This window comes from Annulohypoxylon maeteangense (genome assembly GCF_022496945.1).
Source record: "Annulohypoxylon maeteangense strain CBS 123835 unplaced genomic scaffold GGS22scaffold_23, whole genome shotgun sequence".
Classification (NCBI taxonomy): Eukaryota; Fungi; Ascomycota; class Sordariomycetes; order Xylariales; family Hypoxylaceae; genus Annulohypoxylon; species Annulohypoxylon maeteangense.
In genome coordinates this window covers 371,610-387,816 of record NW_025953270.1, presented here as the reverse complement: position 1 = coordinate 387,816, position 16,207 = coordinate 371,610, and the positions used below count along the sequence as shown (strand labels likewise).

The 16,207-nt window shown below is 35.8% G+C and overlaps 3 protein-coding genes across 3 annotated transcripts; 1 reads left to right on the top strand and 2 right to left on the bottom strand.

The window, feature by feature from the left end:
• Positions 1–109: 109 nt before the first annotated feature.
• Positions 110–2,700, bottom strand: GGS22DRAFT_197382 (polyamine transporter 1). Its single transcript, XM_047965971.1, has 7 exons — positions 2,213–2,700; positions 2,085–2,145; positions 1,817–1,996; positions 1,647–1,718; positions 1,313–1,578; positions 877–1,244; positions 110–816 (listed from the first exon to the last, which is right to left on the bottom strand). The coding sequence occupies exons 1-7, from the start codon at positions 2,614–2,616 to the stop codon at positions 497–499; spliced, it is 1,671 nt and encodes a 556-aa protein (XP_047814655.1). The 5' UTR covers positions 2,617–2,700; the 3' UTR covers positions 110–496.
• Positions 2,701–5,119: 2,419 nt separating this feature from the next.
• On the top strand, positions 5,120–7,528 carry GGS22DRAFT_174289 (S-adenosyl-L-methionine-dependent methyltransferase). Its single transcript, XM_047963059.1, has 2 exons — positions 5,120–5,538; positions 5,620–7,528. The coding sequence occupies exons 1-2, from the start codon at positions 5,332–5,334 to the stop codon at positions 7,204–7,206; spliced, it is 1,794 nt and encodes a 597-aa protein (XP_047814654.1). The 5' UTR covers positions 5,120–5,331; the 3' UTR covers positions 7,207–7,528.
• A 19-nt stretch (positions 7,529–7,547) lies between these two features.
• Positions 7,548–9,943, bottom strand: GGS22DRAFT_80580 (uncharacterized protein). Its single transcript, XM_047968147.1, has 3 exons — positions 9,454–9,943; positions 8,581–9,394; positions 7,548–8,430 (listed from the first exon to the last, which is right to left on the bottom strand). The coding sequence occupies exons 1-3, from the start codon at positions 9,804–9,806 to the stop codon at positions 8,071–8,073; spliced, it is 1,527 nt and encodes a 508-aa protein (XP_047814653.1). The 5' UTR covers positions 9,807–9,943; the 3' UTR covers positions 7,548–8,070.
• Between the last annotated feature and the right edge of the window lie 6,264 nt (positions 9,944–16,207).

Genomic DNA, 16,207 nt, shown 5'->3' with positions numbered 1-16,207 from the left:
CTATTAGAAAACTACTGATTCCACTTTAGAACTAGAGTCGAAACTAGGTAATCCGTGTCTCCAATCTATCTGTATCTGGTATGATACTTACCTACGTATATACCTGTCCCCTTTACGTACCCTTGCTTTAGCTCTTAGTTTCAAACCATGGACAGCATGCGCTTATATACCTACCTACCTAAGTACCTATCAAGGCTTCAAAGAGCATCGTATATGAGATACTATAGATGCGCCAACATCGTCTTTATATCAAAACATTAGAAAATATGTATTCAAGAGTTGTGTGTCTTGTGGTATCTAGAAGTAACCACCCATTATACCCAAGTGATTACCAAGTTGCCCAGATATTGTGCGGCGGGAAATCAACGACCGCTATGCATTGAAATGCGCCCGAAATTCACCACTTTGTTTTCTATCGAGATCCCATGTTATCCATTATCCAGATTACCCGAGATCGTGACCGTCGTCAGTAAATGAATTGAGTTGTTTTAAATTTTTATTCTTTTTCTTGCTTTTCCTGCCCTTCTTTCGGGCCTCCTCCTGGGGGTTGTCTACCATCGTTAGTCCCTGTCCGCATCCTGACTAGGACCTCAGCAGCCTCGGCGGCAAACTTGCATCTCATTCGGATGGCGCCGCCGTATTTATAGAACAAAAATGGAAAGGGTAGACAGGCTAGGGCGAGAAACGCCGGGACACAGCTGGCCCAGTGTATGCCCAAATTGTTGTACATGGCAGTTGTGAATAAGGGGAATGCGGCGCCGAAGATCGATCGTAGAACGGAATTCGCGGCGAGGGCCGATGCTGCGTAGATGACATCTACTCCCATATTAGATACAACTTCGTTATAGGCTAGGCAGGAGACGTATAAACACTTACATGAATCGATCAGATAGTTCATCAGACTCAAGAAGACCAGGACAAGCCCGGAAGCGAAGAATGCGGAAGCGATGATAGATACGATCCAATGGATATTAGGACCATTCGTCCACGCAAACCAGAATAGGCCTATTGGGAGTAGCACAGAGCCGATCAAGGCAGGTGGCAGCCGTGCTTCGGCCGGAGCGTTGCCGTGGTGCGCTGCAGCAGTCTTGGCGTATCGCTTGTTGTCGTAAACGCTGTAAGCAACCGAAAATAACATCCCGACAGCAATACCTAGGAAAGCAAGACCGCCGACACCTGGAGACCACCCTCGATATTGTTGGTAGACGATAGGAAACGCGGCGAACATCATGTATAAGGTTCCGCTGAAAACGATAGCAGTTAGTATTCTTATTCTTATACACCCCCTTTTAGCGGGCAAGGTATTACGTACTATACGATGGCCATATATAGAGAGGTCAGAAGAACGATAGGTTCACGGAACAATAGGATCCAAGGTCTAGATAAGGCAACCTTGAATTCGCGGCCCATGGTCTTCTTAGGTTTACCGGCATCCATCTTGGATATGTAGGCTTTGCCAGTCATCTTGGACAGCTGCTCAGCCCGTCTTCGGAGGAGGATAGGGGCGTACGTCTCAGGGATGAGGAAAGTGCATAGGATCCAGAGGATTCCGGTAAAGCAAGCCATGAGACCTTCAACCTATTCCAGTAACGGTAAGTTAGTAAATGTTTCTCCTGCAACGACAAATCTGTAAATAAAGTACGCACCCATCGCCAACCTCCTCCAACACCGAGAAAACCACCAACAATCGGGCCAATAGACGGGCCTAGGAATGGGGCCTGGACACGGTCAAAATTAGTACTTGATTTTTATTTTATTGATAAATGATTCGACCTAGATCCTTAGGCGGAGGTATTGGATCAGGTGAAATACGTACGGTAGCAAATAAGGCGGTTGCTAACCCTCGTTTGGTAGCGGGGAACATATCGGCGATGACACCGCCAGAGTTAGTTAAGGGAGAACTTCCAATCGTTCCGGCAAAGAAGCGGAGGATGATAAGCGTCTGGATATTTGGCGATCCCGCCGCACCGGCATTAAATGCCGTTAGGCCCATATACTATAGTAAATAATTATTAGCGACTCTTCTTAGCCGACTACCAAGCAGCATTGGGCGATAAAAGGGGCCGGGATCTCCATTGACATACCGTAAAGAAGAATAGTATCTGTCTGCCATACATTTCCGACAGTGGTGCCCATATCAACGGTCTTTAACGTGAATGTTAGCTGGTGAACAGAACCTAGTTTCGTATGGAGCAGACGATGTCCCACATACCCTATGGCAAAGCCAATGACAAATAGGGAGACACCCAAGATTGCTACTTCTTCGCTGATGTGGAATTCTTTAATAACCTCACTGATACCCCCCGTATAGGCCGTAGAAACGAAGGTGACAGCAAGCACAGCGATGGCCTGCATGGCAGTGATACCCCATTTTTTCGCCTCCGAAAACTTCATCGGGTTCTTAGGATCATCGGGAAGGAAGTCGACTACGAACGGCTCTTCAACGGTTCCTTCGCCCCTATACTTCCACGCCAAGACCGCGGGAGATATGCCGGACAGTTCGAATTGGCGCTGAAAGTAAGACAAGTGACTGCTGGGTTTTTGTGACTCGACGTCACGCTCGTTCTCGGTCATCGTAGCGGACGACTCCGAAGAGGACTCCTCCGGCGACGACATGACGGAGAAGTGTTGACCAGTGCCAAATAGATAAGAGTATGCAACTGAAGTATAAGTAGAGGATGCTCTGGTTCTCCGGGATGGGATAGGATGGGGTGAGATGAAATGATATATGAAAAAAACCGGGACTAGGACATTAGGTACCAGTATGATATAAAGCTGAGATGGGATAGTTACAACGACCCTCGAAATGTAGGTAATATATGGATATGATATTAAATTCCTCGGAGTTTTTACAAACGATGTTACCTACGGACCCAAGCAGGCAATGTGACAATATATAGGTATATATATTTCTTTGTCTTCGGACACGGGTCTTACCTAGTAGCTCTTGTTATTTAAGTATCTGACAGTAAATCGGCACATCGGGGTTCCACGTTTACTAGATTATGTGATGCTATTGTTACGAATCAAACGCCCTTATGTACATACCTTGTAGGGTTCTTATGCAATGTAGTGTGATACAGAAGGAACTTACCGAGTCGCACTCCGTCCCCGTTTAAGTCCGGGTGTGAAATTCGCGCGAGTGATGGGTGGAATATTAGATCTTACGCATGGGATGAGGGAGAGAGACAGAGAGAGAGAGAGAGAGTGTGTGTGTGTGTGTTGAAAGTAGTCTCCAAATTGGTAACATAAGATGTCCATCGTTGAACCAATAACAGCACTGTCACAATCCCGAATAGCGCACTAGTGGGTCGAATAGTCCAACCAAGGAGCGTTAGAAGTAGTTAGGACCGAGAATAGTATAAGCCATAAGCGTCTATGAGTCCATGACCCATTAACAGGTCCTTCAAAAGACCCACTGACTCAACTATGCGGTCGTGCCGTAGAGCTTTGCAGGGAGGAAGCAGGGAAGGTCTACCGGCAGCCGGGCTTTGTACCAGCCCGGGCCGAGTTATCGATGATGCCGTACAGTCTTCTTGACGATATTGAAGAAAATTGATGAATATGTGAACGTATGATTGCGGTTCTTCGTTACACATGGTGCAAGGGGCCCAGATCTGTCGATCTATTGTCGACAGGACTCATGTCTAAGGATATTTCATACATACTAGGTAGGTATGTATAGGTATATATCAATACCTATCTAGGTACGCAGATATGTACCCAGTATCTACTCGAGCAAGCTGCGAAACATCCATAAGTGCCCAGTGCCTAGGTAGGTAGGTACTATTAATGTGGCTTGTAATAGTTAAAACGGTTCGATAGTTGATTCGAAGACGCGACGGAAGACGCAATAGCCATATGTCAGGACTTAACCCTAGTCCGGTCCCGACAGCTCAACTCAAGTCGTTTGATTTAAAAATCCCCATCTGCCTACCCAGGTAGGTCGGGCAAGGTAAGGCTATTTGCTCGCACCTTGTCGGCCCCGAATCTTGTAAATTTCATCCGCATCGTCTATATCGGATGTTGTATTCTTTCAGCTGAGTGATGAAATAGGCAAGCTCAGCGAAAGCGGGCTGGCGGGTTAAGTCGCGTGGGCTAGGCTTATGAAGAATCATGTCGAGTCGGCGTCTACCAACCTCCGACCAACCGATGGACGACTACCTTAACAAAGGAGTCGTTATTAATATAAAAGAAATCTTTCGGGTCTGGATTTGATAGGTACCTCGATACCTAATCAAGTTTCTCAGTGGAGACCCAAGCTGCCAAGTGGACCACAACTTCCAAGTTCAAGGTTGAAATGAATGAGTAGGTACGTACATACTAGGTAGGTAGGTACCTACCTATGTACAAACATGTACTAGTAGCGTGCGGCGCGCCGTCTACATATGATAGAAATGATGTAACTGTATTGGGAGAACTTTGAGAAATGGCTCTAGGCTGCGCAACAACAACAACAACAACAACCGTGCCACGTATTTGACTAATACCTATCCATGGATCTAAGATTCGTTAAGAACGTTGTCCCGAGTGGCGTCATCTAGGATTTAGGACAAGAGCCCTCGTGATGCTTTCGGCGTACACGGCGGTTGACTTAGCCGCTTCTTGAATCATGTCGCTACATTTCTTATTAATCGATTAATCCATCTGCTTCATCGGAAGTGGGGAAATGAACAGTGATTGATATATAGGTAGTCTGTCGGTAGGCATATATTTCAAAGATTGGTGCTATATGTATGTACTATGAATGAATGATTTAACATGTGCTGCATGTGTTGGTAGGATGAAATTCGATCGATTCGATCCCTTAGGTACCTTACAACTGAAATTTCCAGTCATTTATTTGCCGAAGCAATAGTCGACGGATCAATTACCTCGTATGGACCGGGTGAAATGCTTTTGGATGATATGAAGAGCTGCGATCCGAAGCTGAGTGTCTCGAATCTATTTGGTGCTAGAGAAAATATCTCTTGGCATATGTGAAAATCGTTCGAGGGAAGAAAAGAGGTATTGTACAGTGCATATCTAATATCTACCTGTAGTGAATTTATAGTTAAGGTTCACAATTTGCATTGCCCTAGCGTGCTTTCCTAGGTACTTAGCAGCCTGTTAGGTAGCACCTGGATCTACAGCGCCAGGACCGTACCTACTCCAGGGCTAGGTGCAGTCTTGACCTATTAGAATGACAAGTGGAGATTGCGGAGTTAGATTTCCAAGGTTATCGATTAAGATTCTTTTAACTCTGCTAACCAAGATTTTTACTCTTTTGGATTCTTCTAATTCTAACCTCTGCTCATGTACAAGCTGACAACCTGAGCATGTGATTGAAGAATGTCTCTCTATCATGAAACAGCTGATATATTATCGGAAGCGCCAATCAATTCATCTGGAGGCAATTTAAAGACTCGGATATTCGGCAAGAAGGATTTGAAATCCCCCCAACAGCAAGTCTACGCCCTGGCCTTAGAGACATGTAAATGGAGCCCCGTGCTGAAGGAAGTCATCGACAACTCTGAACTTCTACGTCATGAGCGCAAGGTAAGCAAGCAAGAGTGCACATTGATACGTCAATGCATATTTCTTGGTCCGACATCGGCTGATGACTTAGTGATTCATTAGTTAAGTCCATTGTTGGCCCTACTTCTCGCTCATGATTTCTTGCTTTCTAAGAGAGGCATTGTTCTCCCTGCTACTCATGGCCTGAGAATCTCTATTGAGCGGCATAAAGCCCGATTAAATGCTGAGTTTACTAGAGCACGGCTGCGGAGGAAAGCCGGGTCGATCCAATCCTTGAGGGAACAGATAACTACCCAGTTCTTAGGTGAGGCAGCCGGCTATCCCCGATGGGTACGTGTAAATACTCTGAAAACAACCGTCGAGGATCAGTTGGCAACCACATTTACTACCTTTACTAGGGTTCTTAGTATCAATGAAGTGACTTCTACCCCCGGGAAATTCCTGCACGTGGATGACCACATACCAAACCTTCTGGCCATCTCCCCAGGGTTTGAGATAACTAAAACGGAAGCATACACTTCCGGGGCTTTAATATTACAGGACAAGGCCTCATGTTTTCCGGCTTATCTATTAGACCCTCGTTTTGAAGATGGCGATGTTATCGATTCTTGCTCGGCTCCCGGGAATAAGACGACCCATCTTGCTGCCATCGTGTATTCTCGGACCCCAGAGAATGAGCAGTGTTCACAAACGGTATATGCGTTTGAGAAAGACCCAAAGCGCTCACGGACGTTAGAAAAGATGGTGAAGCTTGCCGGAGCTAAGGAAATTACGCGGATGAGCTTTGCTCAGGATTTTCTCAGGGTTGATCCAAATTCCGAGATGTTCGCTAATGTTGGATGTTTGTTGCTTGACCCTAGTTGTTCGGGGAGTGGCATAGTCGGCAGAGATGATATGCCTACAATACACCTCCCTGAAACTCCAGGCACGTCAAAGATGCCGCTAGCCAACTCAGGACGCAAGCGTAAACGAGGTGGCTCTGATACTAAACAAGAAACGACACAGCCGATCCTGGTCGATGATGACGGGAAAGAGACTATAGTCTCTTCTGAAAACGAACTAAAGGCCCGCTTAGAAGCTTTATCATCATTCCAGCTTACTTTGCTACTTCATGCTTTTAAATTTCCTGCTGCTAAGAAAATCACCTACTCAACTTGCTCGATTCATCCTGAGGAGAATGAACAAGTGGTCTTGAAGGCGCTACAAACCGATATTGCTGAGGAAAGAGGTTGGCGCGTGCTACGTAGGAACCAGCAAGTCCGTGGTATGCGGGAATGGCCGGTCCGCGGGTCTATCGACGGGAGCAACGGTGATCCCGATATCGCCGAGGCGTGTATTCGGTCTTACAAGGATGACGGCCGGGGGGTCATGGGCTTCTTCGTCGCTGCTTTCGTTCGCGACGTACCATCGAACTTCGATGGCGACGGACCTTATCTTCGCGATGATGACGGTCGAATCATTAGAGATGTTTCGGGCATGCCAACCCTTAAGCCGGAGTATAAGTCCAGGTCTTCAAGTGACGTTGAACCACCTAGGACAACACAGGACGGTCGCCCCGAGGGTGGAAACGATGGAGACGATGGAGACGAAGACGACGGCGGGAGTGTCTCCGGCGATATAGATGAATCTGGTATTGATAGTATCTCAAGCGATAATGACGATGGCGAATGGAATGGGTTCACGGATTGAATTTTGAACGGCATCGATTAGGTTTATACCCTGGATTTTTCTCATCTAGAATAATGTGGAGTGAATAAAATGGGAGTCTTAACGTTCGGTATATTGCGAGAAGCTATTATAACTACCTACTTCATTATGAAATAGTGAATTGCTATGTTGATATAATACAATATATAGATAGATTAAGATATAAATAACTACGGCGATTGTACGTTAAACCTTAGGTCCCTACAGGTAGGAATAATAACAAGTCTCCTCCGTAGAGTTACCCCTTAAAAAGCCGTATCTATCCGGTATGCCTCTATATCCACCCTAGAAATATCTAGATAAAGGTTTTAAGAATAACTAGATGGTGAAGTAGCAATCCGAGAAAGGGGCTGCTTAAGGATGGATAGTCGAAATCTCATCTACCCTTCAAGAATAATATAGAAACGCGTACAACTTAGTAATGCAAAACTTGGGGGAATTCGAAACATTATGTTCAGGTAATTGTATTCAAATATGCTACATCAAGAAGTGAATTGGGTTCGCTGCGGGTTACTTCGCAAAACTGCGCCAGTAATCACGAGCACCCACAAATTTTGGTATGCCTCATCCCAGTCCAGCGCACGCTAAAAAAAAGAAGTCAATAATCCAGTGAAATGACCAACATCGCTATGCCTCGCAAGCTTTCCCGCCTTGCGTGCTGAAAATAGAATATGAGTTCAAAGCAACTCAAGGCTTTATGCTGCCCGTTGCCAAACCTCTGACGTGCGATCGACTAACCTTTCGCCACGCCGCGCATCTCCTAAAATGATATGTATGTACATACATACATAGTACATACGAAGAATCGAATACACGGCCAGCTATCTGGCTGGCGATTCGTAGAGTCTATCGGCGGCCTGCAAATCCACCCTCGAGGTGACGCTTTATGTGACCATGACTACGGTGGGGAGCGCGACGTCTTCGGAGGGGAGCAGGTGTAGATTGGGGTTCTACGGTGGTTGTAAGTGTGACGGTGACGATGTCCCAAACCGTCGAGACATCGGGATCTCCAGCTTCGGATGATACCGCGACAGATGTCACGGCGGCAGCGGTAACGACAGGTGTTGCGGCCACCACGGTCGAGCTAGAAACTTCAAGGAAGGCAAGGCCAGTAGCGGATGAAGATGACGCAGCTGCCTTAGTCACTTCGCTCTTCAGAGTCGTCTCTACAGAGGATGATTTTTGGGTAGCCGTGCTCGCGGCATACTAGGTATACGGGGTTAGTAACCATTACGTCTAGACCATGTGGCCATTCGGGATAGTGGGTCATGTTCAGGAATAGGAGATCATATGATAAAAGAATAAACTCCAAAAATATGCCAGAAGAGGGAATAGATGAGGCTGAATGCTACTTACGGTCGATGACGCAGGCTTAGACGATGACGACCCGGAGTCCGAACCAGAACCGCTAGAAACACCACCTTTGCCCCAACCTGTGACAGGGCAGTTGAGCGGGAGCGCATTCAGAATTTCCGAGACTGCTACTAGAGCGCCAATAGCCGGCTTGATAGTGCAGTCCTTGTTGTCGTTGACGCCGCCGGGGATATTGGGGCATTTCTCCATGCCACTGTCACCAGCATTGCAAGTATCGATGATAGTCTGAAGGGTGTTTTGGTCCCACCCAGAGATGAAATCACCGTGCGAGCTGTAGCCGGTAGCATCACCGTTAGATAGAACGAAAGGCTGCGTCTTTCCATCGGGCGTCCACCGGTCCTTAAACGAAGGTGTGTCCCAATACACCTCATAAAAGATATGCGGCACGTGAATGTATCCTGCTGGGCAAGTCTGCAGGCCATCTACGGTGGTTGGCCAAACCATGTTGTTTTCGTAATCGTCAAGGCCTGCCTGGGGGTTATAGCACGAAGGGAAGTGGATGTCCTGTCTGAGAGGGGAGTAGGTGCCGTCGCAGTCGTAAAGGGGGAACCCTGCGCCCGCACCCTTATTGTTGGGATCCTGCATGCCTGCCGTAGTTCCATCTGAGTCTGCCGGGTATGAAGCAGGATTGTAATTTTGCCTAGGACAAGTCCACTGGATCGGCTGGATCGGCCCCTTATCAGGATCAAGATTGCTCCCTCCTCCAAACTTAGGAGGGTCTCTAGTCTTGGAATCACCACTCAGCATTTTCAAGCCGACGGGGAAGGGCTCGACAGTGCCGTTGGTGGGCTCGAAACTAAACATACACATTAGTTAAACAAATACGGTCTATTTTTATTATAAAGGGGGGCTTACAAGTAGTAGACGTTCATGTAGTAAAAGGGCACTTTCTCGAAGCTGGATGGGTTCTTGGGATCTTGGAAGAAAAGGCTAGGAACCCAGTAGTTGCTCTTATCATTTTTGATAGTGGTCGTGGTACACTCTGAGCTCAACAAGTCGTCGCCTTTGGTGTTGATGCCGAAGTTACTTCCTCCCATGATGCTGTGGTAGTGGGTTGCCTCTGTTCCGGGGTTGACGACGGGGTCCATAGGACCTTCGGTTAAGAATTGGTTTTTTGTAAAGTGTAAGACGGCGAAGGTCCTCTCTGTCTTGACAGCCACGGCCAAAGGGGCCGCAATGGCCAGGGCACCAACGCTTGCGAACTTCATACCTTCGGCTTCTGAGAGATCTTTATCCGGATGATTCGATGACGTATCCTACACCATATGCAAGCGATTGTACGTTCTAAAGTCCTTGTCTCGGGGAATATAATTCTTCAATATGCTGATACCGGAGCACCGTTTAAAAATAATTGTCAAGTAGGTAGATAGCTTAGCTACCTATGTATAGTGACTCAGAAGTATGACTTTGGGGTTGATACTGCCGATCTGACGTGGAAAGAAGGGACAAACAAATACTTGTTCAGTAAAATGAATGATAAACTCAGCCGGCGGAGCAGGTAAAGAGTGAAACGAGGAAAATGAATGTAATTTTCGGAAACCCAGCACAACAAGAAAAGCCTTGAGGTAAAGAGGTGAAGAGGTAAAGAGAGGGAAATGAAAGAAAATGCATAAGATTCCGTATATTAATTCGGCGGAACCGGTCCTTCAGGCTATGGGGTCCAAGTACGCATAGTATTATGGTGTGGATGGCTGGCCAGCCCACCCTGCCAGGAACAAGGCACAGAATAGAATCATCGATGTCAAGGTGGGGGGATAGGGGCAGGGGGGTTGGCAGGTTGAGCTGGGTGAGATTCGAACGCATGATAGTACGTTGGACGATAACCGTAAGATCCGCCATCCCGCCAAATCATTTTACTTTATACATATAAAAGCAGTATATTATCTTTATATGCATATATATTTATGAATATTTCTCATTAATGAATTAAAAAATTATGTATATTTAAATAAATTTATTTATGTTTATAATATAATTTAATCGAATTTAGTAAACTTATATTTTAAGGTAGTATGGGTTATAAATATATTTAATTTTAATTTTTATAATAAAATAGTTTTTTAATTATTTTTATTACTTAAGTATTATTAATAATAATATTTTATACTTTTTATTCCCGTTTTATTTTGTTGAATATATCGTTTTTTTATTAATAATAATATGTTACGAATAATTTCGAACACTTAACGTATAATAAAGAAACTAATGACCTTTTTTTTTCTTAATAATAATCTCGTAAATAAAATAAAACAAAGCATTTTTACTTATTTATTATTCGAATTATTATAATTAAAACGAAATATTAAAATTTATAATTATTAATCGTGGACGTATTTAATATAATATCGTTTATTATTTTTATTATATTATTAAAATATTAATTATAAGTAAATTATATAACGTATATAACTTATATATAATTTTATTTATAAAACTACGTTTATTTTGTCATATATACACTTTTCGAACGTAAAAATAATAATATTAGTTTTTATTTTCGTTTAATTTAATTACTTTAAAGCGTAATACTATTATTATAACCTGGTTAATTTAATATATATTATAACCGGGAATATTTAACGAAAAAAAAGTATTAATAAAGCTTATATATTTCGAAATAATTTATTAATTAACATCCCGTTAATTAATAACTTATTAATTAAATAACTTTTAAAGGTTATTAACGAATACTTAGGCCTTTACTTAAGTTTAACTTACGATAATAACGTTAAACTTATTTAAATATTAAAAAATAATATTTTAATAAATAAAACGTATTATTTTATCGTGCTAAAATACCGGGATAAAAAAAATATATTCGTTAACATTAAACTCTAATTTTTTTATTTAATAAAATTTAATAATATATATCTTAATAAATCGATATTTTATTTACCCGAATTTTTTCTATTAAAAATTCCTATCGAAACTGCTAAAATTGTAAGAAAATCTTGAAAAGTAGTTTAAACATGGTAACGGTATCGGAAATAATTCATATCGTTATATAAAATCGTATTATTTCGCCGGCTAAAAACGAAGCATGTAATTTCGAGGATTAATAAAAATTAAATAAAACTAAAAAATATAAAAAAGTTTATTATTATAATTAATAACGTTTTTTTTTATAAATTAAATTTTTATAACATTACGTTTATATCGAAATAAACTCGCTACGTATTTAATAAAAGTGTAATAACTTCATTTTTTAAAATAATAAGTTTTCTTAATTACTTTATTATGTTTTAAAATCGAACGGGAAAAACGCTTTAGCGATTATTTAAATAATAGCACGATATTATAATATGTAATATATTTCGATGCATACCGTTTCCCGCGAGTTCATTTTTACTCCTTTCGCTTAATTTTTTTTCCAATTAAATATTTTCCTATTTAAACGCGCTAAATTCCCTTTATCCTTTCGACATCGCGTAAAAATAAATAATAATAATTTATACCGTTTTAACTTTAATAAGTGAAAGGTGAGAAATAAGAAATAAAATATTAAATGCTAAGAATTATTTTTAATTATAAAAAAGCGGTTTTAAAAAAGAAAACATATTTTCGTTTATAAAAAAAAAAAAAAGGAAATTAAAGTTTTTTAAAAACTTCGTATAAATAAGGTCGAGTTAAATATGTTTTAAAATAATAAAAATAATCGTATAATTTTTAGTAATAACTTTTTTAATAATAATATAAATAACCTTAATAAAAAGCTAAACTAAAACACTCTTTTCGAATAAATAAATAATAGTTAAAAATTTTCGGGTAATAACGAAAATATTAATCCTTATAGCTATAATTAATTAAAAAGCTGATAATAACTTAAGCCGTAACCGTTTAACTATAAAATATAAACATAGTTCGACGAGTCGTAATAATAACACCCTAAGTTTCTTTTTACCTTATATTAATTTTAAGCTTTTTTTTAAATAATTTAATTAAAATTATTTAATTAATTATTAAAATAAGTATAATAATAACGAAAGATATTTTTAGTTTAGTTTAAATATGCGAGTAATAATATTTTTTTATATTAAAATATATTTATAAATTAATTAATAAATATAATTAATATATAATTATAAATTTAATTTATTTATTTCGTTATAAAGCTTAGGAATTTTTTTAATAAAATTTACTTTATTTTTCGAATATTATAAAATGCTTTTACCCTTCTTATATATAAACTAATATTATACTTAAGTATATATTCCTTATATATTCCTTATATACTTAATTAACTTTTATACGAACGGTTAGTTTTTTTAGCTTTATTATATTATTATATATAACGAGATAAACGTTTTTTATATTTTTTTTATATAAAACGATAACTATTTTCTAACTTAATTAAATTTAAACTTAAAATAATTATATTATAAATGCCGTAAATAAATACTTAAGTTAAAACGTTATTAAATAATAAACGATAATTACGTTTACATTTATTTTTATTTAATATAATAATATTTAAGGTTTAAATTAATTATATTAACTTAATTAAAAGAATATATTAAGTAAATTTATCCTTATTTATTAAATTTTTTCGTAAAATGGGTTATAATATACACTAAAAGTTTTTAATAAACGTTAATTTATTAATATATACTTAAATATTAAAAAAAATAGGCTTATTTTTAGATATTTTATTTTATAAAATTATTCCTAAATACGTTGTTAAATATTTTAAAATTACGCCTTAATTTAATAAATTACTTCGTGAAAATATTATTACTTATTTTATTTTAAGTATTTCGTCGTTAGCGTCGTTTTAACATCGTATTTTTTTAATAAAAATTTATCCCTTAAAAAAGTAGTTTTTATATATAATTTAATTAAAAATAAAAAATTTCGGGATTATGCTCGATTATAAACTCGATAAGTTTAATATATTTTTATAATAAATAAGTTTAATATTATTTAAATTTCAAGGCTAAATAAAAAAATAAAATTAAAAAAAAAATAAACAATATTATTTAAATAAATATTTAAAATTTAAAATATGTAAATATTATTTTTATTACGTAAATATTTATTTAATAAATATTTTTATAACTTTAGCTTATAAAGTTAATAAAATTAACAAAGTTAAATAAAATAATAAACATAATTTTTTATTATTATAATATAAATATAACGTTTTATATAATATTATATATATTAAAACGATAAGGAAACTTTAAATATTATATTAATATATATAAATTAATTTTAATTATTTAATTAAACGCGTAATTGTAACATTTATTATAAATAATATTACTCGCGTAGTATAAAATTTAGTTTTTCGCGCGTAAAATCACGTAACGCATTTTTAATACTTTTCCCCGCGTATAAATCGCCGTATAATTACATGTATAAACGATAACTTAATAAACATATAACGAAAACTTTATTAAACTTATACGTCTTTAATTTTAACTTGTTTTTTTACGATAAATTAAATTAATAAAAATTTAAACGAAATAATTAATTAAAATATATTTGAAAAGCTTATTAAACGATATAAATTATAATAATCTTAGTCGTAAATTAATCGAGTTATAAAATGTTAAAATTAAAACTATACTTTAAAAATAAAGCTAATTTTTCCTTAAAAATTAAATCTATTATTTAAATATACGTTTTGTATTTAACTTTTTATTATTTAATTAATTTTAGTTAACGAATATTAAAAACCTTAAGGTAATATTTAATAAATTGCGATAGTTTTTTTTTTTTTCTTTTTTTTAATATAAATTTAATAACGATTATTAACATGGTAATAATTATTAACCTAACATTTATTTAATTAATAATCGTTATAATAAAAAGTAAGGTTATTTTTAAAATGGTTATTTTTTTCGATATAACCCTTATATAAAAATTACAATTACCCTTAAGAGTAATACTATTCAATTAATAACCAATTAAAAAAATGGTTATGAATTAATGATTACTAATTAACATTATATCCACCCTTAATAATTATTTCTATAATTATGTTTACTTAAATACCTTTATAATTATATTACCATGTTTTTTTTTTATTTAATAATGAAGTTAAAATACGGTGATTCCTTATATAATTTATTAAAATCGAACGTAATAAGCCGTTTTTTTTAATTAAATTAAAGTTTTAATATTTAAAATTACCGAAAATTTTATATTAATAAAATTAAATATACGTTAAAATAAGTGTTAAAATAAACTTAAGTATTTTTTTAAAGCTTAAAGTTAATATAATATTAAATAACTCGTTAATCGTGTTTAAAAAAGTAACGCGTTAAAATCAACGTTAAACATATTTCCTTATTACTTACATTAATAAGATTTAACGTTAACTTAAATTAAATTAGTTTTAACTTATTCTTTTCACCGTTTTTTTATACATGTAGTTTTAATTTATTAAATATATTTTTAATTACGTTTTATTAAATTATTTATAATTAAATTATAACATTAAATATATTAATAATTATTTTTTTTTAAAAATTTATAATTATAAATATACCGTCGTTTTAATAAGCGTTTTTAAACGATTATAATTATATATAATTTAAAAAAAAATTAAAAAAAAAATAATTAATTTAACGCGGGTATAACGTTATAAAGCGTTTTAAGTATCGATCGAATATATTCACGTAGCTGCGCGGGTTTTAACGTTATTATATGGTTAAAGTTTTTTTATTTAAACCGGGTGCTTTTACTTAATTACGTAATTATGTAAGCATTTAAATATATTAACTATATAACACGTTTTATAAATCTTTCCGAAACTATAAAGTTAAAATAAATTAATAAAAAAATAAAAATAAAGTTTTTTTCTTTTTTATTCGATTAGATTATAAAAGGTTAACAAGTTTAATATATTATTTTTTATATGAAAATTAACATATTAATTATATATGTATATATATTTAAGCAAATAAATTAATCCTTAAAAAACTACCATTACTTTAACCCTTGCGTTATATTTTAGTGTAGTATTATACTTTTTACATAACATTTTAAGTAATAATTTTTAGGATTAATATTTATTATAATAATATTTATTATATATATATAATATTTTTATATTAAAAATTTATATATTTTTTCATTAAATAAAAAAATTTATTTATATATAATAAATTTTTTTAAATATATTAACGAGTTTATAATTATTTATAAGGTTTAATTTTATTTTAAATATTATTATTTTATTAATATAAATTATAAATTAAAACGCGAAAATATTTAAGTATAAAGAAAATATAAAACGCGTAAAATGTTCGTTATTATTTTATCGATTTAAATTTTTTTAATTATATCTTTTTTAAAACCTTACCCACTTAATTAAATAACTTAAATATTGCTTTTTTAAAATTATTTTTTTCGTACTTTTTATATTATGAAGTTAAAACTTTAACTAAACTTTCTAATAATAATATAATATATATTTCACGTTATAAAAAGGTTATTATTATGCTTTAACTTACTTTCCATCCGCTAAGGTTAAAATATTTTCGCTATTCTTAAAAAAATTAAAAGTAATATTATTACTATTTAAAATAAAGTATTTTTAAAAATTTTTTATATTTAGAATTAATGGTAATACGTTAAAAAATAATATTAATATGTTAAAAAG

Excerpts from the sequence above, each read along its gene's own strand:
- GGS22DRAFT_197382 (XM_047965971.1), bottom strand. The coding sequence starts at position 2,616 with ATGTCGTCGCCGGAGGAGTCCTCTTCGGAGTCGTCCGCTACGATGACC. Across the intron at positions 1,719-1,816 it reads CAACCGCCTTATTTGCTACC|GCCCCATTCCTAGGCCCGTC; the intron begins GTACGTATTTCA and ends GACCGTGTCCAG. Across the intron at positions 1,245-1,312 it reads CTATATATGGCCATCGTATA|CGGAACCTTATACATGATGT; the intron begins GTACGTAATACC and ends TATCGTTTTCAG.
- GGS22DRAFT_80580 (XM_047968147.1), bottom strand. The coding sequence starts at position 9,806 with ATGAAGTTCGCAAGCGTTGGTGCCCTGGCCATTGCGGCCCCTTTGGCC. Across the intron at positions 9,395-9,453 it reads TACATGAACGTCTACTACTT|TTTCGAGCCCACCAACGGCA; the intron begins GTAAGCCCCCCT and ends GTGTATGTTTAG. Across the intron at positions 8,431-8,580 it reads CTAAGCCTGCGTCATCGACC|TATGCCGCGAGCACGGCTAC; the intron begins GTAAGTAGCATT and ends CCGTATACCTAG.
- GGS22DRAFT_174289 (XM_047963059.1), top strand. The coding sequence starts at position 5,332 with ATGTCTCTCTATCATGAAACAGCTGATATATTATCGGAAGCGCCAATC. Across the intron at positions 5,539-5,619 it reads TTCTACGTCATGAGCGCAAG|TTAAGTCCATTGTTGGCCCT; the intron begins GTAAGCAAGCAA and ends GTGATTCATTAG.